This window comes from Pantherophis guttatus, chromosome 3, assembly GCF_059756535.1.
Source record: "Pantherophis guttatus breed Tessera chromosome 3, ASM5975653v1, whole genome shotgun sequence".
In the NCBI taxonomy this organism is placed as follows: Eukaryota; Metazoa; Chordata; class Lepidosauria; order Squamata; family Colubridae; genus Pantherophis; species Pantherophis guttatus.
In genome coordinates this window covers 116,019,915-116,047,752 of record NC_142065.1, presented here as the reverse complement: position 1 = coordinate 116,047,752, position 27,838 = coordinate 116,019,915, and the positions used below count along the sequence as shown (strand labels likewise).

The 27,838-nt window shown below is 42.7% G+C and overlaps 2 protein-coding genes across 4 annotated transcripts in view; one reads left to right on the top strand and one right to left on the bottom strand.

The window, feature by feature from the left end:
* Positions 1-113: 113 nt before the first annotated feature.
* LOC148114784 (uncharacterized) lies at positions 114-24,128 on the bottom strand. Of its 2 annotated transcripts, none has more exons than XM_087891202.1 (2): positions 24,039-24,127; positions 114-3,002 (listed from the first exon to the last, which is right to left on the bottom strand). In XM_087891202.1, exon 2 carries the CDS (start codon positions 1,086-1,088, stop codon positions 114-116), a length of 975 nt encoding a protein of 324 aa, XP_087747328.1. In that variant the 5' UTR covers positions 1,089-3,002; positions 24,039-24,127. The 2 variants fall into 2 exon arrangements, 1 of the variants encoding a protein (XP_087747328.1); XR_015733535.1 differs by lacking the exon at positions 114-3,002 and adding an exon at positions 12,861-12,939 and having other exon boundaries at positions 24,039-24,128.
* Positions 24,037-27,838, top strand: part of POLR3F (RNA polymerase III subunit F) — a 195,015-nt gene continuing 191,213 nt past the window's right edge. For both annotated transcript variants that reach the window (XM_060686733.2, XM_060686731.2), the window contains exons 1-3: positions 24,037-24,429; positions 25,116-25,233; positions 26,010-26,077. In XM_060686733.2, coding sequence (XP_060542716.1) covers positions 24,356-24,429; positions 25,116-25,233; positions 26,010-26,077 — 260 coding nt within the window. In that variant the 5' untranslated portion in view covers positions 24,037-24,355. The remainder of the gene's footprint in view (positions 24,430-25,115; positions 25,234-26,009; positions 26,078-27,838) is intronic.

The window sequence follows — 27,838 nt, the reverse complement described above, 5'->3', positions numbered from 1 at the left end:
AAACCGTCCATAGCATCTGCTGACACCACGGAGGATGAAGAAAGGCTGGCCACTGGCGCATCTACCGTTGGTAATGCTAGGATCTCGTCCAACTCCGTCGCCGTGCAATAAAGTCACTTGTCCAGGTTGCTAGGAGCCGTCAAGGCACCTGGCTGACCGAAGGCACCTTGGATGACATCCGCAAAAAGTGGTGGACAAGGGATAGCGTCTTTCTCCTGCTTAGCCACCTGAAACAAAGCCTCATGAGTGGACGAAGACTTGGTAGCTGTGTCAGAAAGAGGAGCAGCCAACAGACCAAATTGAGTGGTCACTTTAGCTTTGTGTAAAAGCGATTTGAAAACCGAAGGACGAAACAGTCCAGTAAACGCTGGTTTCTCTGGCGGAAGACCTTCGTCCTCGGAGAATTCTATGTCCTCTGGACACTCCTCCTCCTGGTCAGATGCCTCAGAAGAGACACATTCGATTTGGGATAAGCCCTTCGCTTTAGGATGAGGGGTCAGTGGTTTCGATGACCCAGAAGTCGATTGAAGAGCGCCCATGCCTTGTTGCAATCCGGCCGCTAAGATCTTGGCCAATGCGTCGGATAACATCGACTGTAAGTCCATTTGGCCAGTGAGTTCCTCAGGTCTCAGACCAGCCGCTGTCGGGGTAAATGTAGAAGATGGACCTGGTCTGGAACGGTCCGGTTGGATCGTCTGATCCATCAAGGACACGTTGGGCAAAGACATAGAGACCCCACGCACTGTTTCCAAATTGGAAGAATTGGAAGGGCCATGGCCAGTGGCTCCAGAGACCTCCGAACAAACTGAAGAGGCACTGGAATGGTCTCGATAACAATCTGATACTGTTGAGGCCGCGGGACCGGCGGTCTGATCCCTAGCTTTCTTCGCTCTGGCAAACTGTTTTTCAAGTGCCTTGTGGCGTTGTAACTCAGATCTGTGCCGACTTTCAAGTTTTGCGGCCTGAGATGTTTTGGATGATGTAATATGTTTAGTTTTGGAACTCTTCTTCCCCCCTTTTTGTTGGTTAGCTTCAGGAGGCGGAGCCACATCCTGTTCTCCATCGGATGACAACTCCAAATCCGCCATTATGAATTACCAGCTGCAGGAATTGCACCTAACAGCGGTAGCCAGGGAAATGATAAACAGCCTTCAAAGAGATCCCAGGGCCAGCTAGCAGATATACCACTTTGTGGATAATGTCCTCCAAGCCCTGCGTCTCAACAATTTCCAGGTCTTATCGGTCTGGCCTTAAGGTCAGATCCGTCTGTCCCCCAAAATGCCGTTACTCACGCCCGTTTGATGCCTCAAAATGGCGGTCGCGAAAGCAGTTCCAAAATGGCGACCGCAGCGAAAGGAGCCGGAAACTGGCCTTTCTTGTCGAGTAGGAGCTGGGCACCGACTCCTATAGCTGCTGGAGGCTCTGGTCCCATAGGCTCGCTCCTGAAAGCGCCCGGGAGAACTCGAGGCCGGTGTCGCCGAACTGGCCCGGTCGCGATGATCGGCGTGCGAATCAAAATGGCGCCCGGCAGCTCGATCAGCAATAAACGGCAATTAACGGCTTGGGGGAAGCCTGGACTTCAGAGCCTGTCAGAGGCATAGACAGACGCTCCGGAGCCACCCAGAATCTCGGAGCTGAGCCGCTCGTGGCTGTCCCAGCTCGCCAGGAGCCCAACGAAGCGCCGGCGGCTAAAGGAAATCGCGGATCCGCCCAGCCGGGTCGGATCCGGATAGCTGCTATAAAGAAGGCGAAAAAAGGAGGAACGGAACGCCCTGGAGCCCCAGGCGCGTTATCGCTCCCCCAGCAGCCTCAATAATCCCATGCTGCAGCTCCACTGACACAAATAAGGGACGAAAAAATAACAAATTAAAATAAAAAACAATGAAGGTACCAGCCAAGACATTTAAGAATCTAACAAGAGCTAAGCAAAAAATACAAGTTCCCCCAGTCACTGAGTGAGAAAAAGGGGGCGTGGCCAGCCAAGAAAGTCTACACTCAGTTCCCCAGCAACCTGAGGAGAGCTCTCCCAATCAATGGATTGGAGGAGCAGCGTACTTGAAAACAGTGTCATTTTCATTCGGGAAACTTGCAAGTGGGTGTGGCACCCACCCAGAAACAAAAGCGTGCCTTTCCCGTGAATCTTCTCCCCCTTCCTCCTCCCTCTCTTATGCCTCCTCAGCCACAACAGGTAGCGCTGGGATTGATTTAATTACTCAAGAAGATTTGGATTTTAAATTTCCTTTAGAAGATAAACTTGTTTCTTCTCAGTACACTGGTCCTCTCCCTTCTGGATTAGTTGGTATTATTTTACCACGTTCTTCTGCTCATAAATTAGGATGTTTTGTAGTTCCAGGAGTTATTGATTCTGATTACACTGGAGTGATTCTTATGCAAATTTGGGTAAATATTCCACAATTTCTTCCTAAAGGATCTTCTGTTGCACAACTTCTTTTCCTTCCTTATAGGGTACCTAATCTAGGTACTGGACAACGTGGTAATTCTGGATTTGGTTCAACTCTTAATTCTATAGGACTTCTTCAGTCTATTAATTCTTTTAGACCACTTCTTACTTTATATCTTAATAAACAACCTTTTCAAGGTCTATTAGATACAGGTGCCGATGTTACTGTCATCTCCCTTTTACAGTGGCCTGTCCAATGGCCTAAACGTGATGTTAATTCCTTGTGGGGCATTGGTGGGTCTACAACTGCTTGGCAAAGCACTCATCCCATAGCCATCACAACTTCTGCTGGTAAGTCTGTATCTTTACATCCTTACATTTTAGATATTCATACTAATATCTGGGGCAGGGATCTTCTTTCTCTTCTTAATGCTCATTTGATTTTAGATGATGGCACTTCCTCTTAAATGGCTTTGTTCTACACCTGTTTGGATTGAGCAATGGCCTTTATCTTCTGAAAAATTGATTGCTCTTCATTCCTTGGTGCAGGAACAATTGACTGCTGGTCACCTTGAACCTTCCACTAGTCCTTGGAACACTCCTGTGTTTGTTATAAAAAAGAAAAGTGGTAAATGGCACTTTTTACATGATTTGAGAAAAATAAATGAATGTATTCAACCGATGGGACCTTTACAATGTGGTCTTCCTAATCCTAATTTAATCCCACAATTTTATAAATTATTAGTTGTAGATTTGAAAGATTGTTTTTTCACCATTCCTTTACAGTCACAAGATAAAGAAAAATTTGCTTTCACTGTGCCTGTTTTAAATAATAGCCAACCTACACAATGATATCATTGGTCTGTTCTACCACAAGGTATGCTCAATTCTCCTACTATTTGTCAATATTTTGTGGATCAAGCTTTGCAACCTTTTCGTGCTCAATTTCCTTCTTTTTTAGTTTATCACTACATGGATGATATTTTAATTGCAGGTCCAGATTTTGATGAAGAACAAGTGCTACAAGCGTTAACTACCATTGTAGCCAGCAGAGGGCTTTACATAGCTCCTGAAAAAATACAATGCACTGAACCTTATTCATATTTAGGGTTTAAAATTTTACAATCTTCTTCCATTTCTATCTTACCTGAACTTAAAGTGCAATCTTCATATACTTTGGTTCAATGGCAAAAACTTTTAGGTACAATCAATTGGGCTCATCCATATTTTCACATTTCTACAGGAGAAATGTTACCTCTCTTTTCTTTGTTGAAAGGTTCCAAGCATCTGGTGTCTCTTACTGCTTTGCAAAAGGAATGTCTACAGAACATTCTAAATAAACTTAAACTGAGATATGTTGATAGAATTGTCTCTATAGCTACTAAATTATGGTTAGCAATTCTTCCTACTTCTCCTCTACCTACTGGTTGTCTTTATTCTCTTTTAGATGAAAAAACGATTCATATTCATGAATGGTTGAATTTGTCTGCTTCTCCTCCTAGAAATATTTTTCCTTATCAACAAGCTTTAGAAGAATTGATCATGAAAGCACGACGAAGATCTTTGCAATTAATAGGTCATGATTTGGATGGTATTGCTTTCACTTGCACTAAATTTGAACATGAACATTTAATGACTGTTTCTGACTCGTATCAAATTGCTTTTTCTCAATATCTTGGTGATATTCAATATTCTTTACCTAAAGATCCTAGAATAGTTATTACAAATACATTAAATCTTTCATTTTCTTCTATTTTTACTTGTTCTCCTATTCCTGAGGCTTTAACAGTGTTCACAGATGGATCACCTACTTGTGGTGTTGTGGTTTGGACGGATGGTCAATAATGGTTTTCTAAATTCACTTCTACTCAGACATCTGCCCAATGTTCTGAGTTGGCAGCTGTTATTTTAGCTTTGAGATTATTTTCTGATCAGCCTATTAACTTGATTGTTGATACAAAATATGTCTTTCTTGCAATGCAATCTCTTCCTTATGCTTATTGTTCTGTTTCTCTTGATGTCAATCTTTTGTCTTTATTTTTATCTTTAAAACATGTTTTGGAAGACCGTGTCTTTCCTTTATATGTTGAGCACATTAGGAGCCATACTCCTTTTCACAATTCTTTGACAGAAGGAAATCAACAAGCTGATGAAACTCTAAAAGATGTCACAATTCTTTTTTCAGATCCTGTTGCTAGTCATTCATATTTTCATCAAAATGCTAAATCTTTGGCTAAACAATTTTCTGTTCCTATTTCTCAGGCTCGTGATATTGTTCGAGGATGTACTTCTTGTCAACAATTTGCTGTTCCTTTTCCTATGGGAGTAAATCCTCGAGGAACAAAAGCCAACCAAATTTGGCAAATGGATGTCACACAATTTGCTACTTTTAAGCCATACACTCATTTACATGCAACCATTGACACATATTCTCACTTTTTATGGGTCACTGCCTCCAGACATGAGCTCACTTCTGATGCAATGTCTCATTGTCTTTCTGCTTTTTCTGTCATGGGCTGACCAATTCAATTGAAAACTGACAATGGTCCAGCATATACTAGTAAGGAATTTAATTCTTTCTGTCAACAATGGAACGTTCAATTGATTCATGGAATTCCTTACAACTCTCAAGGGCAAGCTATAATTGAGCGAGCTCATCGTACATTCAAAGCTACATTGACTAAATTAATAAAAACTGAATCTGGTCCATTCAATTTGCGAAAGATTCAAAATTTGATCTCTATTGCTCTGTATGCATGGAATTACTTAACATTTTAAGATTCCTTTTCAGAAATTCCAGTCAATTTACATTTTCATATTCAGGATCCTGTTTCACGACCTTTGGTACTCTATCGTCAACTTCCTGATCCTGCCTGGCATGGACCTACTAAACTTATAACCTGGGGTCGTGGTTACGCTGCAATTGAAGATCTGCAAACAAAACAAGCTGTGTGGATTCCAGGCCAATGTGTTCGTCCTTATCATGGAAAAAAGAATGAAAACTCTCAAGTCACAACATCCTCCAATCTTGAATTGGGACCAATTTGAAGTTCAACAACGATTCAACAAGTCCTTTCTTATGTGTTGTTTTTTCTTTTGTTTTCTCTCTCTATTTTCTGCTAACTCTGAGGCAATTATTGATTTTCCCCTTAGTCCTAATCTTTGGATTCGTCATGCTCAATATGTTTTTGATTCATGGTAGTAATGTAACTTTATATTATGAACCTCCTATGGCTTTTGGTCAAGTTGTTTTTATTCCTAATTTAATTAAGTCTTCTGCTTTCATTGTTTCGCAACTTCAACATATTTCTTCTTCTTGGCTATTTTCTACTCCTCCATATGAATTGAATTTAGTTAAATGGAAGTATCTTCGTATTAATCAATTTACTAGAGGTTTATGTTTTTGTTGTTATGCTCGTCATAATTGGCTTAATAAATGGTCTGATTACTCGAAAGCTAAACGTATTTTAGATAAAGTAGGGAATTATAGTTATTGTATTCAGAAATATTGGTTATGGGGTAATATTAATGAAACATCACAAGGTCATAATATTATACCTGATATGTATCCTGATGATTTTCCTATTTTTCAAGTCACTGAAGTCTCTGATATGGGATCAAGTGGATCAATCTGTGCTGGATGGCAATTAAAAGATCCTGCTATGTGGTTTCTCTTTGATAAATATGCAACAAATGTACACCCTCAGAACTATCAATGTGCTGCAATTGGATATTTGTCTTTACCTGTACAAATAGGTGTTTCTGATAGATTGTCAACTCGAAGGAGACCTGCAGCCTTGGGACCAACATGTTCTGATGAAGTCATTATTGATACTCAACTTTCTTCATTGCCTGAGGCGGTCTGATGGAACATGGAGATATGCCTCTTGGACTTCAATTGATGTCAAAAAATCTCCGTATCTGATGCTTGCCAGGGTGGTATGCAAAGATTGCATTTTGAAGCACCTGTATCGAATATGGAAGTTCAGGCGCTTCAAGTCGAGTATGGCCCTGTAGCCTCCCGATTTCTTATTGACCATGAAGAGAATTGAATAGAAGCCGGAACCCCAATGACTTGGAGGTACTGGTTCAATGGCACAGATGGCCAGAAGGTGTTGAATCTCGACTTCCATCAGAGCCCTCTTGGAGAGAGGAGATCTGGAACATTAGATGAACTTCTGTGGGGGGTCTGAAATAAACTTGAGGGTAACCCCTAAAGAAATCATCTGGAGAACCCAGGCGTCAGAAGTCGTGTGGTGCCAGGTGGATGTAAACTTGGACAGTCGATCTCCAATGGGGTCGGAGGCCGAGACATTATTTGTTCTTGCGGTAGGGGTGAAAATTTGAACCACGGAAGGGACGCCGTGACTGAGGATGGCGAGTCCGCTCCTTGAAGGCCTGTCTATCAGGACCTCTGTCATTGGTTCGATTAAAGGATCGCTGGTAGGCCGGGGATTGGAACCCGGGATCCGAGGATCGAAAGGACTGCCTGTGATAGGGAAAGGCTGATCAACGATCCGACCACTTATAGGCATAGGGAAGTACTTTCTTCTTGTCCCTACCTTCCACGAGGACCGGGTCTAAGTAATCACTGAAGAGAGAACCTCCTTTAAAAGCCGATGTGGCCAGCCGCCACTTGGTCCGCATGTCAGCTTGCCAATGGTGCAGCCAAAGAAGACATCTGGAAGCAACATTGGAGGCCAATGCCTGTGATGCAAACTTCGCGGAGTTAAGAGTGGCATCCGCGGAATATTCAGTTGCACCTATTAACTTATTGACGTCTTGATGCAGGCGTGTATTGTCAGGGGAGATCCGTGACTGCATCTGACGGAGCCAGATGAGGGACATTCTGGCAAAAAAGGAGGCCACCGTGGCTGTTTTGATGGCCCATGCCGCGGCCTGGTGAGTTTTGCGGGTCGAAACATCCACCCTTCTGTCCTCCATTTTAAGAAGGATGCTGGACGAGGTGAGCTGTGCCAAAGGAGCATCGATTGAAAGGAGTTGAAGGAGGTCCTCAAGGATACTGAATACCATTTTTTGTCTAAACCGCTAGGAGTCGGGATAGACCCCGGTTGGGCCCACTGTTGTTGAACCATATCCAGAAAAAGTTTAGGCGATGAAATGGTGTCATGATCCGGGATCGCCTCGGTGAAGAGAAGATTGGTGGAGTCCTGAGGATTCGAGGATCCCTCAATACCTACAGGGGTAGTCCCCTTTAAACATTTCATGTTGGAAAAGCCCCGTGTTATGTGGCCGGTTGGAGGAAATTTCCTCCTCCTCACTGGAAATGTTGAAATCAAAGGCATCATCGTCCTCTAACAGTGAGTGGTCGCCGTGATGAGATGGGGAAGGTGAATCAGCAGTGTGCGAAGACTCACTGTCGAGATGGCTCAATGGCTGTACAGATCTGTGAGCTGAAGCCAGAGCCGATAAAGGAGCCAGAATGGACGTTGTCCTACCTGAACGTCCCTTTTATGCTCACTGCGACGACAATCCTACATATGGGTTGTTGAAGTGTGATTGGATATACTGAGTGCTCATCATTTTTTCCTCTGCAGTCCTTGTCCCGCCCACTGCTTGTTCCTGTCAGTCTTTTTCACGAAGCCTGTGGTAATCGAAGCAGACTGGAACAGGCCCACATCACGTAAGGTGACCTCCTACAGAGGAATGAAAGAAAGAAAAAAACCCCTATGGCAGGGGATGGCTAGCGAACGGGCAGGCCAGATTGTCATCGCAGCGAGCATAAAAGGAACGTTCAGGTAGGACAATGCCCATTTTCCTGACTCGCTGCTCCGACAATCCTACATATGGGACATGCCCAAGCTACAAATTCTGGGAGGGAGCCGCAGCCATCCCCTGAACCTGAGGGGAAATTATTGATTGTAATACACGTTTGCCAAAAGAGGCTTCAGCAGAAGCAAATGAATCTAAGCGATAATGACAAACAAAGGAGGAGAGGGAGGACCAGGTGGCCGCCCGGCAAATTTCATCTATCGAAGCCCGTGTAGCCCATGCCGCTGAAGTAGCAGCGCTCCTAGTCGAGTGAGGTAAAATGCCCCCGGGAATAGGGGTCCCTTGTAATTCATAAGCTTTGGATATACAGGCCTTGAGCCATCTACCACAGTGGCAGAAGAAACCTTCTGTCCCATCGATGAAGACAAAAATGACACCAAGAGGGCTTCAGTTTTCCTAAATGATGATGTATGTCGGATGTAGCGTCGCAGAGCCCTGCGAACGTCTAAAGTATGTCATGTCTTTTCAAGTGGGTGGTGCGGGTCTGGACAAAAATTTGGCAGGACAATCTCTTGAGACCGATGAAATGTAGAATTGATTTTAGGGATAAAGACAGGGTCCAGTCGAAGAACCACATGGTCAGGAAAGAAGACACAAAGATCTGGGTGAATGGAGAGCGCTGCTATTTCGGATACTCTACGAGCTGAAGTCACTGCCAACAGAAAGGCCACTTTCAATGACAGGTAACTTAAGGAAGTAGAACCAAGAGGCTCAAACGGTGCCGATGTGAGGGCTTGTAATACCAGGTGGAGATCCCAGGTAGGATAGCAGTGTATTACAGCTGGTCGTAGATTTGCCGCTCCTTGAAGAAAGGATCGAATTCTCCGATCGTGAGACAACAGCTGGTGACCATCCCCCGGCAAGACTGTGGCTAAAGCTGCTACTTGTCGGCGTAGAGTAGACAGGGCCAATCCTTTATCAAAACCCAACTGTAGAAATCGGAGAACGTCCGAAACGGAAGCTGAAGTAGGGTCCACAAGGTTGGAAGCAGACCACTGCACAAATATCTTCCAGGATGCATTGTAATGCGCACGGTGGATGCCCGCCTGGCAGCTTGAATGGTAACGATGACCTCAGAAGGGACGTTGTCCTTACTTAGCATTATCTTTTCAAGTGCCAGATGGTCAACTGGAGCCAACCTGGATCCGGATGCTGAATGGCGCCGTGGCTCAGAGACAGTCGGTTGAGAGGAATGCACCGTGGCATCTCTACAGAAAGCTCCCGTAGATCGGCGAACCACGCTCTCCGAGGCCAATGGGGCGCCACCAGGAGAAGGTCCGCGTGTTCCAAGAGCGTTTTGAGACATTGCAAATAGGTTGACTGTTGGTGTGCCAAACCTGGCTGCAATCTCTTGGAACAATTGGGGACTTAGGCGCCACTCCGATGGATCCAGGTGACCCCTGCTTAGATAGTCTGCCTGGAGGTTGGACTTGCCGGAAATGTGCTCCACCTTCAGTGAAAGAAGATGTTGTTCTGCCCATGACATCAATGTCTCCGTCTCCGTCATCAGGTCCTTGGACCTCGTTCCCCCCGGCGATTGAGATGGGCCTTCATAGTCATATTGTCTGTTAATATGAGTACATGTTTGTTCCTTATCTGAGACGAAAACTGAATCAACGCCAAGCGCACCGCCCGGAGCTCTAACCAGTTGATACTGTGTTGTCGTTCCAGAGGGGACCAAGTCCCCTGCGCAAGAGTCAAGTCCAGGTGTGCGCCCCAGCCATAGAGGCTGGCATCCGTGGTGATCGTAACCCATTGAGACTCAAAAACAGAGTCCCGGATAGAAGAGCCGGAGAACCCACCAGCGAAGAGACTCCTGCACCTGACGGGGAACACGGACCTTGGTTGACGACTCTGACTGACCTGTCCATTGAAAAGGAAGGAGAAACCACTGTAGTTGACGGGAGTGGCGGCGAGCCCACGGTACGATGTGAATACAAGATACTAACTTCCCCAACAGTTGGGACAACAGTAGGAGTGGCACAGAGGTCCGTGATAGCACCTGGTGCACAATGTCCCTGATACTTGACTGATGGTCCGGGGAGAGAAATACACGGCCTTGCAACGAATCTATTATCGCCCCCAGATGCAGGATGGACGTTGCTGGAGAAAGATGACTCTTGTCCAGATTGAGGACAAACCCGTGACTTTGTAGAGCATGAATAACTGTCATTCTGTCCCGATGAGCCTAGGATAGATAAGTCAATAGAAGCAGAATGTCGTCCAGGTAACAGACGATGCAGATGGAGCGCTCCCTCAACGAAGCCGCCAAGGTGGCCAGAATCTTTGTAAAGGTTCTCGGCGCCGACGACAGTCCAAACGGCATGGCCTTGTATTGAAAATGCCACTCGTTGTAAGCGAATCGGAAGCGTCTGTGACTTGGGTGTATCGGCACGTGGAGATAGGCCTCCTTGATGTTGATGGATTGCATGAGGTCCCCTTGCCGGATGCATCCCAGAATGGACCAAAGCGAATGCATCTTGAAGCGCCAATACAACACGAACAGGTTGAGCTGTTTGAGATTGAGAATTCCCCTCCACCCCCCCCCCCGAGCTCTTTGGAACCAGGAACAATATTGAATAAAATCCGGTCCGTACCTGATCCTCCGGAACCGGCTCGATAGCCTCTATATCCAACAGGTATTGGATCTCTAGAGCCATGAGATGCCTCATTTGAGGAGAGGCCGACAGAGGGCACTGAAGAAAATGGTTTGGGGGAGTGGAGGTGAATTCTAGGGTAAGGCCCGTCGTGATGGTGCGTCCGTAGAAGCAGTGTCCCATTGATGGTAAAACGATTGAAGACGGCTGCCTTATAGGGAGAGAGACCGGTGAGTCACTTGCCGCGCCTGAAAGATCGAAATCCGGAGCCCCGGAAAGGTTGTTTGAAGGCTGGCTGGCGTTTGCCCCTGTCCCGAAAGGAAGATCGGTCAGAAGAGGGGTACTGCCCTTGTGTGGAAGGTCTTTGAAAATGGTACCCACTGGGTCCTGGTTCTGCATGAAAGGGCGGCCTCGTATAAGGGGTAAAACGACAGTCCGGACGCCTGTATGAAGTAGAAATAACTTTTCGTTTATCACGCCCCTCAACCAAAACTGGCTCCAAAGCCTGACCAAAGAGAGCAGATCCTTTATAAGGAGCAGTGGTAAGCCTCCATTTCGACTTTAAGTCGGCCCTCCAATGACGAAGCCATAAAAGGCGGCGGGAAACCACCGTGGAGGCCAGGGCCCTGGATGCGAACTTAGTCGCGTCCAAGGAGGCATCGGCAGAATACTCAGCCGCAGCAATTAACTTAGTCACATCCTGGTGAATACGGGCCTCCTCTGGAGGCAACCTGTCTCGAAGCTGGTGAAGCCAAATAAGCGATGCCCTATTAAAAAACGAGGCAGATGTAGCAGCTTGGATGGCCCAAGCGGCTGCCTGGTGCATCTTCCTAAATGACAGCTCTGTTCTTTTATCCTCCATCTTAAGGCCATCACCTACATCCCCTGCCAAAACAGAGGGAGAGATAAGACTGGCAACAGGCTCATCAACTGCAGGTAAGTTCAATAAAGCATCGAGCTCTGGGGCAGTGCAATACATCTTTTTGTCATGACCGGATGGTCCAGAAAGAGAGCCTGGGCGTTCCCATGGCCGCTGAATTACTTGAGAAAACAAATCAGGGCATGGTACAAAGTCAATGTCAGTGTGAGGTAACTTAAATAAGGAGTCATTAGGATTCTCGTGATCTTGGGTGGAAGAGGCAGAGTCAAGAACTTTGCCCATCTTGGTTGCCACCTTTGCCTTATGCAGGAGCGATTTAAAGAGAGCGGGCCTGAATAGACTGGGGATTGAAGGTTTATCCTGAAACTCCTCATCATCCTCTGACAGTTCAAAATCCTTGAGGAAATCATCATCCTGAGTAGAAAACTCAGATTGGTTATAAGAATAGCTGGTGGAAGGTTGAACCTTGGGTGCAGGTGGAACAGATCCAGATGTGCTTGGAAGGGTGCCCAGGAGGGCCTGTTGGTGTAACCCAGCTTGAAAAATACTGGCAAATGCCTGGGACAAAATAGCTTGGAAATCTATTGTAGGGGTAGGATTAGAGACTCCCACATTATTCAAGCCGCCCACCGTTGAAGGCTGTACAGTCTGAGGTACCGGAGCAGTGATTGTGGAGGGCATTGACAGAGAACCTTGCATCACATTTTCATTCTGACTAGATCCTGCCCTTGAGGAACAAGGATAATAAAGTTGAGAAACGAGAGGAACAGTTGGTATAACCACATTGTCCTCAACAGGTATTGCAGAAAGGCCCTCTGGTTGAATAGCGGCCTTTGCCTTATTAAATTGCCTTTCCAAGGCATTATGGCGCCTTATGGCATCTTTATCTATTGATCCAACTTGCTGAATGGTGGATTTGGGGCCTGACTTGGACCCCCCCTTTGGATTTGGCTTTTCTTTTCCCTGCAGGTTTGGGCGAAGGGGCTCTGACTGGGGAAGCCTCCAGCTCAATATTGGAGGACAGAGGAGAGTCTGCCATAACAAAAGGTAAGTAAATCTTAATGCCAATTAAATCAATTAAGTAATTATTATAATTTAATTTTTCTTTTTTTTCTTTTTTTTATTTATGAAATAGATATAAGCCAAGAAAAAACAATAGAAACAGTACACTTCCCTTGAGAAGAGCAAGCTCTGGCCGCTGGAGAAATCAGGGAAGCAGAAGACTGCATGAATCCAGGCAGCGAGGCACACTTCACTTCCCTGTCAATCTGTGGGAAAAAAAGGCTCCATGTTAACTGGCCACAATAACAAAGGCAATCAATTTGTTAGCGTAACGAACAACCGCTGCAGCGGAATCGAACGCTCCAATAAACAGGCCGGCAAAGCAAAGGCAGCAAACAGCCATTCTGATCTCAATTCAAACTTACTGCCTCAGCCATTTAAAATGGCGGGCGAAGCAAAATGGTGGGAACTTTAACCGCCGCAAATCTAGTCCACACATCAGAGTATGCCATTGGCGGGCAGGGACCCTGGAGCCGCGAAATGACCATGGAGAAGCTGCGAGGGTGAGGGCGGTTATTCCGGCTAACCAGGGAACCAGCTCCACCACCAAGAAAGAACAACGAACGTGCCTCTCAGCTGAGTGAAATTGAAGTGCCCCTCAGCTGTCAACGGAGCAATCGGGCGGCTCGGCAGCTCACAGCCAAACCCCGAAGCCGCAGCTCGTAAAATAAACAGTCCCTCGAAGCGCAGCTCTCCACAATGTTAAGAATAAGAATTGGCAATAAAAAAGGCAAAACGCACCCCTCAGCTGTTACCTGGAGCGAAAAAACGGCGGCTCGGAGGCAGAAGCTGAACCGAAACCCACAGCTCCCAATTTAAAGCCAAACAAGCTAAATTTAACAGGAAAGACTAATTAACTAGGAAAAACAGTAAATACAGAGAATTAAGCTAAATTAGCAAGAGAAAAGGCACTCAGGTCTGGTCCAATCCACTGAGTGAAAAAGACTGACAGGAACAAGCAGTGGGCGGGACAAGGACTGCAGAGGAAAAAATGATGAGCACTCAGTATATCCAATCACACTTCAACAACCCATATGTAGGATTGTCAGAGCAGCGAGTCAGGAAAATGCCCCATTGCGTGAGAGCTGTGTCAATACTCCTGGTTATAGTCTGAGTGATAAAATCACACATGTCCTGTGAAATGTGAGAGGGAAGACCTCAACTGGGTGGAGTCCCGCTGCAGTGGGAGTAAATGATGAGGAAGGCTTAGATATTCATGATGGCATAGGAGGGTCTGAGACGGAACCAGATCCCTGGGCGAATACCTCCCTAATTACTGCCTGGTCAACCTGCGTTTCAGCAGGTGATGATGGAGACCAGGTAGCAGTATTCGGACATCTATGGGGGGAAAGTCCCTGATCTTGAGGCAAGATGGTTCGTCCCCCAGTTTCCAAAGCGCTCGTAGTCGAGGTGGACACTGCCTTTTTTTGTGCCTTGTTGAACTGTTTATTCAGCATCTTTTTCTGCAGCAACAGAGGATGATGCTTTGGCCGACGAATTGTCCCTAGCAGAATGGGGGTTAGACTTTGACCTGCTCTTTCTGCTGGTAGAAGGATGGGGGGAACTTGAGCGATGCGAGGGAGAGTGACTACGATCTGCCATGTTGAAATACAAAGTTCTTTAGGCAATAGAAAGATCTGACAGCACAGCTCTAGATAATATGGGGGAAACCTTGAATAATGGCAGGAAGCTAACGAGACAGCTGCGCAAGGCCACAGATCCGTGTCAAACAAATCAGACCAGTGAGCGGATCATGCCACCTGGATGGCTCCAGGCACATTTTGGGGCCCCCAGAAAATTGCGTGGGACTGGCAACACAGCCCCTCAAGCGCCAACCCCAGGAGGTGAAGCGAAATTCCTGAGGGCTGACAACACAGCCCACTAACAGTTGCACTATAAAAACCTCCACAAAGTGGCATTGAATCGACAACACGGTTCTTCAAGTGTCCACAGTAATAGCAACAGAATGGCTTAGAGCCAACAGTACAGCTCTTCCAGCCCTCCACAGTGAAACAAAATGGTGCCGAGCCAAGAGGACCGCTCCTGCGTACCAGGCAAAATGGTCGAAGGATTCAAAAGCCGACAAAATGGCACTGCTAACCAACGGACTACGGTCGATCAGGAAGAGCCAGCCCCTACAACACAGGGCTTCCCTCAATTCCTCTAGCGCGAAGCCGACACCACGGCTTCTAGCGGGCTTCGCTTCACTCACGATTAAAGTCAGCAATCTTCTCAACTAGGGATCATGAGGAGACTCGAAAAGCAACGAGCGGAGTCCACAGTGGCGGCAGCAAGCCGCTGCTCAGCTGAGTGGCGCCTGGGTGAACTCAAACCTCCCTGGCAACCGCAATGCAGCAGAAACAGAAAGGATTGTATGAGATGGAAATATAAGAAATTTCTCCAGCTAACAGAAGCAATATAGAGAGTCCATTGAAGGAGCCAAGAAAAAAGCAGTCATTCAGGCCGGACTGAGTTAATGAACTGGAGCCTAACCAGAAGGGGAGGTGTGTTTATGCAAATATTAATGCAGTCTTTGGCCATGAGGAGAACCCATTCAATGGACTCTCTAAGCAGCACAAGGGAGAAGTGTGACTTTCTATACTCCGAGACACTGGCTGTGGCACGTCTCCCCATATTCCTCTTGCCACCTCCATGGCTGCTTGCTGCTCTTGCACTTAAACTTAGTGTGCTGCACAATGGGGGAGACAGCACTCCCTCCTCCTCCTCCTCCTGGAGCCCATTACAACATGGAGCATCAGCTGCAGCCAGGTGGCCCAACCAGTGTCTCGGCGCAGAGCAAAGTCACACGTCTCCCCCAGTGGCCGAAGTGCAGAACAAGGGCCGGAAAAAGAGGCAAGTAGAGGGGTGCTTCACTCCCGCTCTGGAATACGGAGCCAGTCTCCATCCATCGCAGTCGCCCTTCTCTTCTCAGGGTAGGCGAGGAGGGAGGGGGAGGGCCACCCAGTGGTGGGATCATCTGACAGGGAGCCACAGGAGAGGGCCCAAAGAGCTGCATGCGGCTCTAGAGCTCCATGTTGCCAACCCCCGGCCTATTCTATATCTGTGATTTTGGTTTTTCCTATCTGAGTACAAGACCTTCCTTTTCTCATCACTGAACTGCATCTTATTGGACAGTGCCCATTTCTCTGGTCTGTCAAGATCCTTCTGAATCTTGGGTGTATCTTTCAAAGTGTTGGCAATTCCCCCCAAGTTGGAGTCAACTGCAAGTCTGAGGAGTGCTCCTTCTATTTCCTCATCTAGATGAAGAACACTAGGCCCAAGAAGAACCTTGAGTACCCTACAGTGTACTTTACTCCAGGTAGATAGAATTCCAGTGAGGATTACATGCAAAGTGCAGTTAATCAGCCAACTGCAAATCCATTTGAACAAAATAGCTGCAGTTTTCCTTAGGAAACAGAAATCAGGTACAGAAACAAAGAACATGAAATACGTACTATAATTACATAATACGATACTGTAGAGCTTTTTAAAAAGATATGGGAAGTGAAACTGATGATAGATTGAATATGATTTGGCAATGTGATAAAGATAAAAATACCCCATCAGAGGAAGCAATTATAAAGAAGATTTTGGATTGTGCGGAAGCTGATAAATTGACTAAAAAACTGAAAGATAGAGACCAAATACAAACATGTTTATCTTGGGAAAAACTATATATTTGGCTATCAAAGAGAAAACTATAATCCCAAACTAGATTAGGAGTCATATTTATTGAAGAATTTATATTATACAAGTAAAGTGAGGTCGGATAGACCTAATTGATTTATAAATGTAAATTAAGTTGTTCTGCCTCCCCTGGAATGTAACATAGATATATTGTACCAAATATTAAGTTATTAAGGTACTACTTATAGGCATGTATGTTATTTGTTTTGTTCTTTTGTCTGTCATTTATCTGGTGTGTTGTCTTCTTTTTTAATGACAAATGTAAATAAAGATTTTTTTTAAAAAAAAAATGATTTGGCAATGTGACTGTCAACTCACAAAGCATCCCTGGCTTGCTCTCGAGTTACCATAGGTGAGGGAGGATGGGAACCGGACGAAGCAACACGGCAGTCACAGACAGGAACACATTCCAGACATATCTTTCTCAAGGCTGTCTCTCAGGGTTACCAACAGCGGCCTGAGGGGAATGGTCTCTACAACCACTAAATTGTTCCGTTGGCGAATGTGGTTAATGATAAACCCGGGGGGGGGGCAGGAAACGACAGGGTCATGATTAGGGCTGTAAATTACGTGGAGTCAGAGTTGGCTTCATTTGGGTACGTGCTGACATGGAGCTCCTAATAAATAACTGTATTTCTTTTGAAGCTTGGCTTGAGGCTCATGATTTAATTAGGGCATCTGTCAGAACAGTGACATGGCTTCAATTTTTTTGCATTACAGAAATATAATTTATATTTATTGATAAATAAAAATTGTGTTACCTATTGGTTAGTCTTAAGCTCAACCCTTCTGAAGGGTTCCAGAAGGAGGTTGGGGAGATATCTGACTCCCTTGTCCACAGACCGGCTGAGTCCCTGGTGGCTGCCTGGAATAGGGCGGCATCTGGGGCACTGGACCGGATTGCGCCTTTGCGACCTCTCCATGGCAGTGGAGCCAGGAAAGCTCCCTGGTTTACCGAGGAGCTACGGGAGATGAAGCACCAGAAGAGACGTCTAGAGTGATGCTGGAGGACCAGTAACTCCGAATCTGACCGAACACTCTTAAGAGCCTTTATTAGGACTTATTTAGTGGTGATACGGGCGGCAAAATGTTTGCATTTTTTCCGCACTTATTGCATCCATGGATTCGCGCCCAGCTGCCCTATTTAGGGTGACTCTCTCCCTCCTTAATGCAGGGTGAGTGGAAGAGCCCTTGCAGGGTAGAGCTGAGGAGTTTGTGCAGTTTCTGTCAGATAAAGTCGCTCAGATTCGGATGGACCTGGACTCTGATTGGGCAATTACGACCGAGATGACGGGGGCAGGTCTTAGTCCTATTGTATGGGATGAATTTGAGCCTGTGACTCCTGAGGAAGTGGACAAGGCTGTAGGAATGATGAGTTCCTCCACTTGTTTGTTGGACCCGTGCCCCTCCTGGCTGGTTTCGGCCAGCAGAGAGGTGACACGAGGCTGGCTCCAGGCTTTAGTTAACGCAACCATTAAAGGAAGCGGTTGTAAAGCCCATCCTCAAGAAGCCTTCCCTGGATCCAGCAGAATTAAAGAACTTTCGTACAGTCTCCAACCTACCCTTTGTGGGAAAGGTTGTAGAGAAAGTGGTGGCACTTCAGCTCCTACGGTCATTGGAGGAAACGGATTATCTAGACCCTTTTCAGTCTAGCTTCAGGCCTGGTTACAGCATGGAAACTGCCTTGGTCACACTGATAGATGATCTCTGGCGAGCCCGAGATGGGAGTCATTCCTCCATCTTGGTGCTACTTGACCTCTCAGCGGCTTTCAATACCATTGACCATGGTATCCTTCTGGGACGACTAAGGGAGTTGGGAGTGGGAGGCATCGTGTTACGGTGATTCTCCTCCTATCTCTCTGGTCGGTCACAGTCGGTGTTGGTAGGAGGACAGAGGTCAACCCCTAGGCCCCTCATTTGTGGGGTGCCTCAGGGCTCGGTCCTCTCTCCCCTCCTATTTAACATCTACATGAAGCCGCTAGGTGAGATAATCCGATGATACAGGGTGAGGTATCAGCAATACGCTGATGATACCCAGCTGTATATCTCTATCCCGCGTCAATTCAGTGAGGCGGTGGATGTGATGTGCCGGTGCCTGGAGGCCATGAGGGTTTGGATGGGAGTCAACAGGCTCAGACTTAACCCAGACAAGACCAAGTGGCTGTGGGTATTGCCTCCTAAAGACTATGTTGATTGTCCATCCTTGGTTCTTGTCCCCTTCAGAACGGGCTCGCAATTTGGGTGTCCTCCTAGACTCACAGCTAAGATTAGAGCAACATCTGTCAGCTGTGGCTAGGGGGACCTTTGCACAGGTTCGCCTGGTGCACCAATTGCGACCCTACTTGGATCAGGAGGCTCTCCTCACAGTCACTCATGCCCTTGTCACCTCACGGTTAGATTATTGCAACACGGACTATGTATTTGTTGCAATTTCTATTTGTTTGATGTCTAACCTAAGGTCTGCTGTCATCCAGGCCATGTCAGTTCTGGACCATGATTGGTGGGGAATCGAGTAAAATGTGAATTGTTTTTTATTTTGATTGATTTCCCTCCAAGCGTCTTGTAGTTGAAATTCTTGTACCATATCCTGAAATGTATCCGGTAGTGTTTTTTTCCTGGATTTATTTTTTTTACTACTTTGAAAGTCCTTCTCTATATCTATGATTGCGTTACAGTCTCCAATGAGACATATTTTCATAGTCCAATTCTTTAATTATATTATGTATTTTTTTGAAATAATCGGTTTGGCTTCCATTCGGCGCATAGAGTGACACTAATAGTATGGTTTTCGTTCCTGTTTTTATCTCAATCATCAGGGTCCTCCCTCCTCATCTGCAAATATTTGTTTTGCTTGTATATGATTTTTAATATTGCTATGCCTTTCTTTTTTTGTTCCGATAGTGCAGTATAGAGTGTTCCCAGTCGTTTATTTTCTAGTAATTTTTGATGTTGTTTTTTGATGTGGACTTCTTGTAATGTTATGATATCTGTCTTCAATTTCTGTAAATTTTTGAATATACGAGTTCTCTTTGATGAGATATTTAAGCCATTTATGTTAATTGATATCAGTTTTAGTTCCTTCTCCATTCCAATCTTCTATTTCCTTGCTGTCTTGAGTCTTCTTGTGTTTTTTGCGATACTTTGTGTTTTTTCCCTTGCTCCCTCTCTTTCCGTCTTCCCTTTCTCCATTCTTGTTCTTCCTTCTCGTTCTCTCTGTACTTCATCTGGTAAGCCCTCCTTATTGATGAAATCTTGTTGGACTTTGGTTTCTTATTCCTCTTCTAATGCAAAATGCCTGTCAAAAAACTGTTGTGCTTTTTCTAAGGTGTCAATTCTGTGTTTTTTGTCTTGCCATGAAACAAGGATTCCCTCGGGTGTCAACCACCGGAACATTATTTTATGTTTATTCAATTCTGTTGTTAGAAAGTTATAATTTTTCCTTGTTTCTCTTATTCTTCTCGGAATTTGTTTTAATGTTATTATTTCTTTATCTTTATAAGTGATTACTTCCTCTCTCATTATTTTATATATTTCTTCTTTCACCGATTTCTTGCAAATCTAATATGGATCTCTTTAGGTAATTTATTCCTTCGGGCGTAATTTGTATATACTCTATAGACCTCGTCTATTTCTTTACTAATTTCCTCCTTATCTTTTTGGGTTGCCTCTGCTAGAATCCCCACCATCAAATCTCTCAGATTCTCTTCTCTGGTCTCAGCGATATTTTGAAATCTTAGGTAGAAGGATGCCTTCTCCATTTCTAAGTACGAAATTGAATCTTCCAATTCTTTATTCCATGCTATTTGATCACTTTCCATATTATCCAGTTTTTTTTCTGCTTGGTCCATTTTTATTTTGATGTTTTGGATCCGTTGTTCATTTTTTTGGATGTTTTGTTGTATCTTTTCCATCTTATCATCCATTTTTTTAAAATTGTCCTTTATCTCTCCTATATCTGATTTCAGTTCTTCATGATTCTTCCTGCTTTCCTCATGGTTATTAGCTATTGATTCTTGTGTTTTATTCATCCCCTCTTGTATCATTGCCAAAACTGAATGTATATTTTGAATATTGAATGTTGGAGGAGTTTTCTCTTTTTCTATAGATAGCATTGTATCTATCGTGTTCTGTTGTGTCGGTGATGCAGTGGTCGATGTCTGGTTAGAAATTATCCTTTTACTTGTTTTAGTTGTCGCAGATGGGCCTGTAGTTGTCATCTTTTCTGTTTCACCGCTTCCCAAATTTTCATACACAACCTACTTTATAAAGTCAATTCGTTGGGATTTCTTGTTGATAAATTGTTTCTATAGATTATGTTGATTGTGGGAACAGGATATAGTTGTTTAACTTTCAAATCAATTTTCAGGAGTTCACTTTTCAATATCATTATATAAGGATCAAAATATCATTAGAGGGGAGCAGAGAAAAAGTCAAATATTTCAGCAAATCATGTATCTATTCTATCTTAAATATGCTATTAAATTCTTGCTTATTTGTTTAATCTTATCAGTATTAAATGTCAATTCTTATCTTAAATAATAGTGTGTGTGTGTGTATATATATATATATATATATATATATATATATATATATATATATATATATATATATATATGTTTTCTCAGGTTTTCGCGGGTGTTTGTATGTAGGTCTTTGGTTATTCAGGTCTTCTCCCACGTAAAATTGGAAGTGTCTTGGCGACGTTTCGACGAAGTCTCATTCGTCATCTTCAGGCTGGTGTTCTCGGCTTTGTGCTTCCAGGAGCAATGTGAGATCGCAGCTGTCTCTTCCTTTTAACTGCTAGTGGGGGTGACCCAATCAGCTCACACCCCCACTAGCAGTTAAAAGGAAGAGACAGCTGCGATCTCACATTGCTCCTGGAAGCACGAAGCCGAGAACACCAGCCTGAAGATGACGAATGAGACTTCGTCGAAACGTCGCCAAGACACTTCCAATTTTATGTGGGAGAAGACCCGAATAACCAAAGACCTACATATATATATATATATATATATATATATATATATATATATATATAGTTAATATTTCGGGTTTCTTCCCGTGTAATTGTGGATATATCCCTAAAAGGGTAGAAGCGACGTTTCGGCAGAATCCCATCTGCCATCATCAGGCTTATGCCAGTAGTCATTTACCCGAAATATTAACTATACACACATACATACCCGTGAAAACTTACATAAACATAAACATATATATATATATATATATACATACATACATACATACATATATATATATATATATATATATATATATATATATATATACACACTCTATTTCGATTTGTCAATATACTAATATATCAATGACTCAAGTTTATAATAAGTTATATCAAAAGGACAGGGGAAAGATGAGAGAGAGAAAAAAAGAAAATAAGATATTTGGTTATAATATTGTCATCTATTCAATTCCTAAAATATTATCAATATATTACTACAGTCAAAAACTATTCTATCTTTCCTCCTTATATTCCTATAAGTAAATATGTACTCTTTTCTTATTCTCTGAGTTTATCAATTCAATTTGCTATGTACTATAAATTTAATCTTATAAATTATAATACAATATAATATAAATATAGAAAATTAGAAGAGGATAGAGAAGGTTTGATTAATTGAATTAATTAATTGAATATATCACTAAATCAACTTAAGTAATAATTACTATACAAATCTTAATAGCTGGATTCAGCTTCCGAATTCATGGTCGTTGTGATTCTCAGCTGATCTTGCATCATTCAAACTTGTCTCCCATAAAAATTATTGCAAGTGTCCTTCAATTTTACTTCCCAGTAGTGTTAATATCACAATATCAAAACCCCAATGTCACTTAGTTATTTCAGGGTAAATACCCTAATATGCTTGTTTGAGTCCACCGTTTGTTTGTTAATTCCAAATACAAAAGTTCTATAGGTCCACTCTCACTTTCAGTGACTACCTCTCCTTAATCGCCTCGGCTTCGTTTCCATTTGTAATGAGTCCAACGTTTCCTTCTTCAAGTCTATGCTGGATGCCATTAATAAACCCAAAGTTTAGTTTAGTTTCCAGTTTCCTTGTCTTTAATTACTGTTCTTATGGTCTCTTATAGTCTCTTATTCCAATCGCCTTGTAATGTTCTCCTGTACTCCTTTCGCAGTCCAATCAATCCTCGCCAGGTTCCGAATCCCAATCAAGTCAAATTCAATATATTTTATAATCCACAACTCTCTAATACATGTTCTTTTGAATCCACGTTGTTTCCGTCACCTATCAATTCCGCTTAGTCACCCTCTGGTTGGTTTCTCCGCTCCACTCCGTTTACTTTCACTTCGCCGCTTTCTTTTTGGCTCCGTTTCGCCAATTAGTTTGGAGACTCTCTCTTAATTATATTCTTTTTTTTCCTCCACTCTATAGTTGTACCTTTCCAAATTTTGCTTTGTTCTTGTTTTTTGCCGATGTCTTCTTTATTCAATCTTCGCCTCCTTTTTAGTCAGCTGTCAACGTTCAGGCCAGCCAGGGATGGCTGGGTTTTTTCCGATCGGAATTAAGGGGTTTTCCCTGAACCTTCGGGGCGATTGCTGTCGCCTCCGAGGTCCTCGGGATTTCCCCTTTAATCTATTGACCTCTTCGTGGTCAATAGCACCGAGAATCGGCTTCCAGATCAAAAATTTGGATCTCGGTCCCCTTTGTTCCTGGCACGGTGAAAGTTGCCACCGGAAGTCTCGGGTTTTAATTGTTTTTAATGTTTTAATTTTTAATGTTTTTATATATGGTTTTTAATGCATTGTAAGCCGCCTTGAGTCTTCGGAGAAAGGCAGCATACACGTTGAACAAATAAATAAATAAATAAATAAGTATTGTGTTGAGTTTGGGCACCCCGTTTTATAAATAATTTAGTAAACGTTTATAAGATTCAGCGTGGGCAAGAAGGACAATCATGAGAAATCAAACTAAACATTATTCCAGTCATGGAATAATGAACTGAACATAAAGGTCAAATTCCAACTGAATAATCAAAAATGTTTTTAATAATATTAATATTAACCAGAAATATGATAAATTTCCCTCACTGCATATTTTCAGTCAAATGCTATGGAATCATCTATCCTGAATGTTTTGAGTTCCTACAAAGAGCAGGGGATTAACCTAAGTGGCTTCTTACACTATTATGATTTTATGGGTGGGAGCGTGGGGGAACTGAAAGGTTATGACACAAAATGAAATTCCACTGAAAATGTCTGAAATATTAATTCAGTTGCTCTGAAATTTCCTGGATTTTTCATTCCTGTTTAAACATTGGTACTTTATAGATTAATTTTCAAGTATCTAATATTCTGATTAAAATAAGAGACATTATCTCGTTAATATTAATTCGTTTTTTAAAAAAGAAAAATTCTTCTCATTTACATTACCATGGAATTTTGAAAATGATACAAATGCAATTCCTTGCAATTTCAACTCATTATGGGAATTTACTGAGAAATCCACGGAATGAGAATTATTTACTTGCTAAAAATAATCTATATTAAAAGAATTTTCTCACAAAATCATTTTATTTCAAATGGACAACCAACACCGTCAGTGAGAACAAACAAGGCTTTGAGAAAATAACGTCTTACTTGGAGGAAGACTTGCAGGATACAAAGCCGACAAACTAAAACGTCTGATTCTCCCTTTAAAGATATTTTTATTAACCTTTTTTTCTTCCTTCCCTTTACTTAATAGACTACGATCTCTTCAATGTCGAACGCATCTATACAGGCGAAAATTAAAAAAGGCGTTGTTGGGATCCGTCTCCATGGTGATCTCCGTTAGATCTGTTCTGCCAGGCGCTTTGAAATGACGTTATCATAACGCTTCTTTTAGCGGAGGCGTTCGGATGGTTCGTATATAGCGTAATTTGAATGTGTTCAGGGGAGAAAGTGGGGAAGCGTATATGAACGAAGAGAAGAAAAATGGTCTTGTAATGGCGGACTTGAAAGCTCCAGAACCTCTGGAAATCGAAAACAGGTAGGATATGAATGAGAACGGAGAACGAACAGTACTGACTGGTAGGCCTAAAACTTGAAGGGCTTTTTTGAGTAAGGCGGGGGGGGGTTTGAGTAGGGGGGTAGGAATGTAACAAGAGAAAATCTGGATGGAATTAATGAGTGTAGGTTTACAGATTACAGATTAACAGAGTTGGAAGGGACCTTATAGGTCATCTAGTCCAAACCCCCCTCCCCCGCCCAAGCAGGAGACCCAACACCATTTCTAACAAATGGTAGTCCAATCTCTTCTTGAAAGAGAATTTGTAGGATGTGTTGATACATTTGCATTTTGAGGGAAGTTCAAAATGGTTGAACAAGTTTTAGTTTTCGAATATGCATCTATTTCTTTAGTGTTAATTGTTGGGAAGCCAGAGTCTTTTTATTCGCAAAATAATTGATACTAGATATAGATTTTAGCCAATTTAGTTTTAATGTAAACTGCAAAGAACAAATTGTTCACATAATTCATTTCCATGTTTTCTGACATAATTGTTTTATGTTTTTATGTTTCTTTCCATTTGTATTTGCCTCTTTATGGGTGGAACATGTTTTTATTTATTTTATAGCCCCACTAGTCTTAATTTAAGACTCTTAATTTTATAAGGAGAAAAGAATACACAAATTTAGAATTAACTGTATTTATCTTACTACTTCTATTTTGCCCAGGATAATTGAGCTGTGCCATCAGTTTCCCCATGGTATTACAGACCAAGTAATTCAGAATGACATGCCTCACATGGAAGCTCAGCAACGGGCCATGGCTATTAACCGACTGCTATCTATGGTAAGAGCTTCCTGAATTGTATGTGGTTGTTGTCGTTAAAAAAATTATCCAGTTGCAGTCTGAAATAAAAATATGTTCTATGTCTAATAAGAATACTATATTAAAGTAAGAATACATTTTACAGTTTTCATCACCCTATAAATTCATATTTAGATGGATGCATCTTTGCTATATTAGGATTCTTAACATGTCCCTTATGAACTTAGTGTCCTTATCCTGTTGGGAAAAAAACCCTTTGTTTTTTTAAAAAATAACTTCACATATTAATATTATTATAATTTCTTTTTATAATATTTTATAATCTGTTAACTGTTTAATTCCTGCTTACATATTTATTACTCAGAGATAGTTTCAAATGGAACAGATGAAACAATAGGAATATGAGCTTGTCAATGAATAAGTAGTTCACAGAAAACTATAGCCAGTTTTACGTATGTATCTGTGTTGTTATAATTATCTGCAAACAATTATAGTTTGGAATTTATTTCTTTATCTTCTGCTTTTTAATCAGGAGCTCTAGGCAGTATGTCTGCCTCTCTTAAAAATGTAAACTATCCATTAGTTTTCAGAAGAAGATTAAATAAATATTCTAATAAGATTTAGGGTTACTGAGTTTAATTTTGTGACTGAGGACTTTATATTTATTTATTTTTTATATTTCATATTTCTTAATCTTCCATCTCTCTCATAGTAATATAAGAAATATATTGCTTCCTGCTATGCATTCATTATTAGAAATCTGTTGAAATGCTTTAAAGTTGTATGTATTCTCTTAGGGTCAACTAGATCTTTTGAGAAGCAGTGGTGGACTTCTCTACAGAATCAAGGAATCTCAGAATGCTACGTATGGATTATTTTTTTTACTCTTTTGTTAAAATTGTCCATCAGTTTCTTAGTATGAAAAAGTAGTAGAGGTTATTTATTTATTTATTTAGCATAAGATGAGAACATGACAGAAGAGAAGTAAATTAATGTAATTATATATAAAACTTCTACAGGGGTACGGCAGGGAACCAGGGTTCTAGGGAACCAGAGAATCTTTCCATCCCCACTAATACATAGTGACTAAATTAGTAGACCACTGAAATACTGTGGACATAATATACTTAAACTTCAGCAAGGCATTCAACAAAGTTGACCACAACTTACTTCTTAGTAAGCAAAAAAAAAGTGAGATATCACCATCACCATCAGATGGATTTATAACTGGCTGACAAACAGTACTCAACGAGTAATACTCAATGAGTAGTCCTTAATGGTACTATGCCTACATGGAGGGAAGTAAGTGGAGTATCACAAGGTTCCGTTTTAGGCCTAGTACTCTTCAACATCTTCATAAACGACTTAGATAAGGGAATAGGAGGGGAACATACCAAATTTGCGGATGATGCTAAACTGGCAGGAATAGCCAATACCCTAGATGATAGGCCCAGGATCCAGATGGATCTTGACAGACTTGAACACTGGGCTCTAGCTAACAAAATGAAATTCAATGTAGAGAAAAGTAAAGTCTAGCACTTAGGCAAGAAAAACCAAAAGTACACATATAAACTGGGTGAAACCAAGCTTAATAGCAGTAACTCTGAGAGGGATCTTGGAGTCTTAGTGGACAACCAATTAAATATGAGCCAACAGTGTGTGGCAGCAGCCAAAAAAGCCAATGCAATCCTAAATTGCATTAACAGAGGGATACAATCAAGATCAAGTGAGGTACTAATACCACTCTATAAAGCCTTAGTAAAGACCACACCTAGAATACTGCATCCAGTTTTGGTCACCACACTATATAAAAGATGTTGAGACCCTAGAAAGAGTGCAGAGAAGAGTAACCAAGATGATTAGGGGACTGGTGATTAAAATATATGATGAACAGTTGCAAGAACTTGGCATGGCTAGTCTAGTGAAGAGAAGGACCAGGGGGGACATGATAGCAGTGTTCCAATATTTGGAGGGGCTGCCACAGAGAGAAAGGGGTCAAGCTATTTTCCAAGGCACCTGAAAGCCAGACAAGGAATAATGGATGGAAACTGATCAAGGAGAGATTCAACCTAGAAATAAGGAGAAATGTTCTGACAGAACAATCAACCAATGGAACAGCTTGCCTTCAGAAGTTGTGGGAGCTTCATCATTGGAATCTTTCACGAAGAGACTGGACTGCCATTTAGAAATATCAGAAATGGTGTACAGTCCTGCTTGGGTAGAGGGTTGGACTAGAAGACCTCCAAAGTCCCTTCCAACTCTATTAATCCGTATTTGATACAAGGCAGAGGTAGTTCTTCCACTATCACCCCTGTTCAATTTCATGCAGACAAAGCGAGGCAGGTTAAAAACAGGTGGTTTGTTAAAGGGATCACTAATGTTCAGGCCACAAGAAGGTATCTTGGACCATTCCTCTCTCCAGGCATTCTTGGAGTTAAACTGGGTAGATGTTAGGTGAATAGCTGTTTTCCATGGCTAAGGAATTTCAATCTTGTGATGGATTGTGCATTGTCCTGGCCTTGTTGTTCAGCATCCTTGTCCATAGTCAAATGAGAGCTAATGTGGGCCAGTATGATTTGCTAAGAAATGGTAATTGTTGCACAGGAGTGGGATACAGTGTGCCAGA

What these genes read in the sequence shown, in the direction of transcription:
- LOC148114784 (XM_087891202.1), bottom strand. Translation starts at nt 1,088, where the DNA reads ATGGCGGATTTGGAGTTGTCATCCGATGGAGAACAGGATGTGGCTCCG.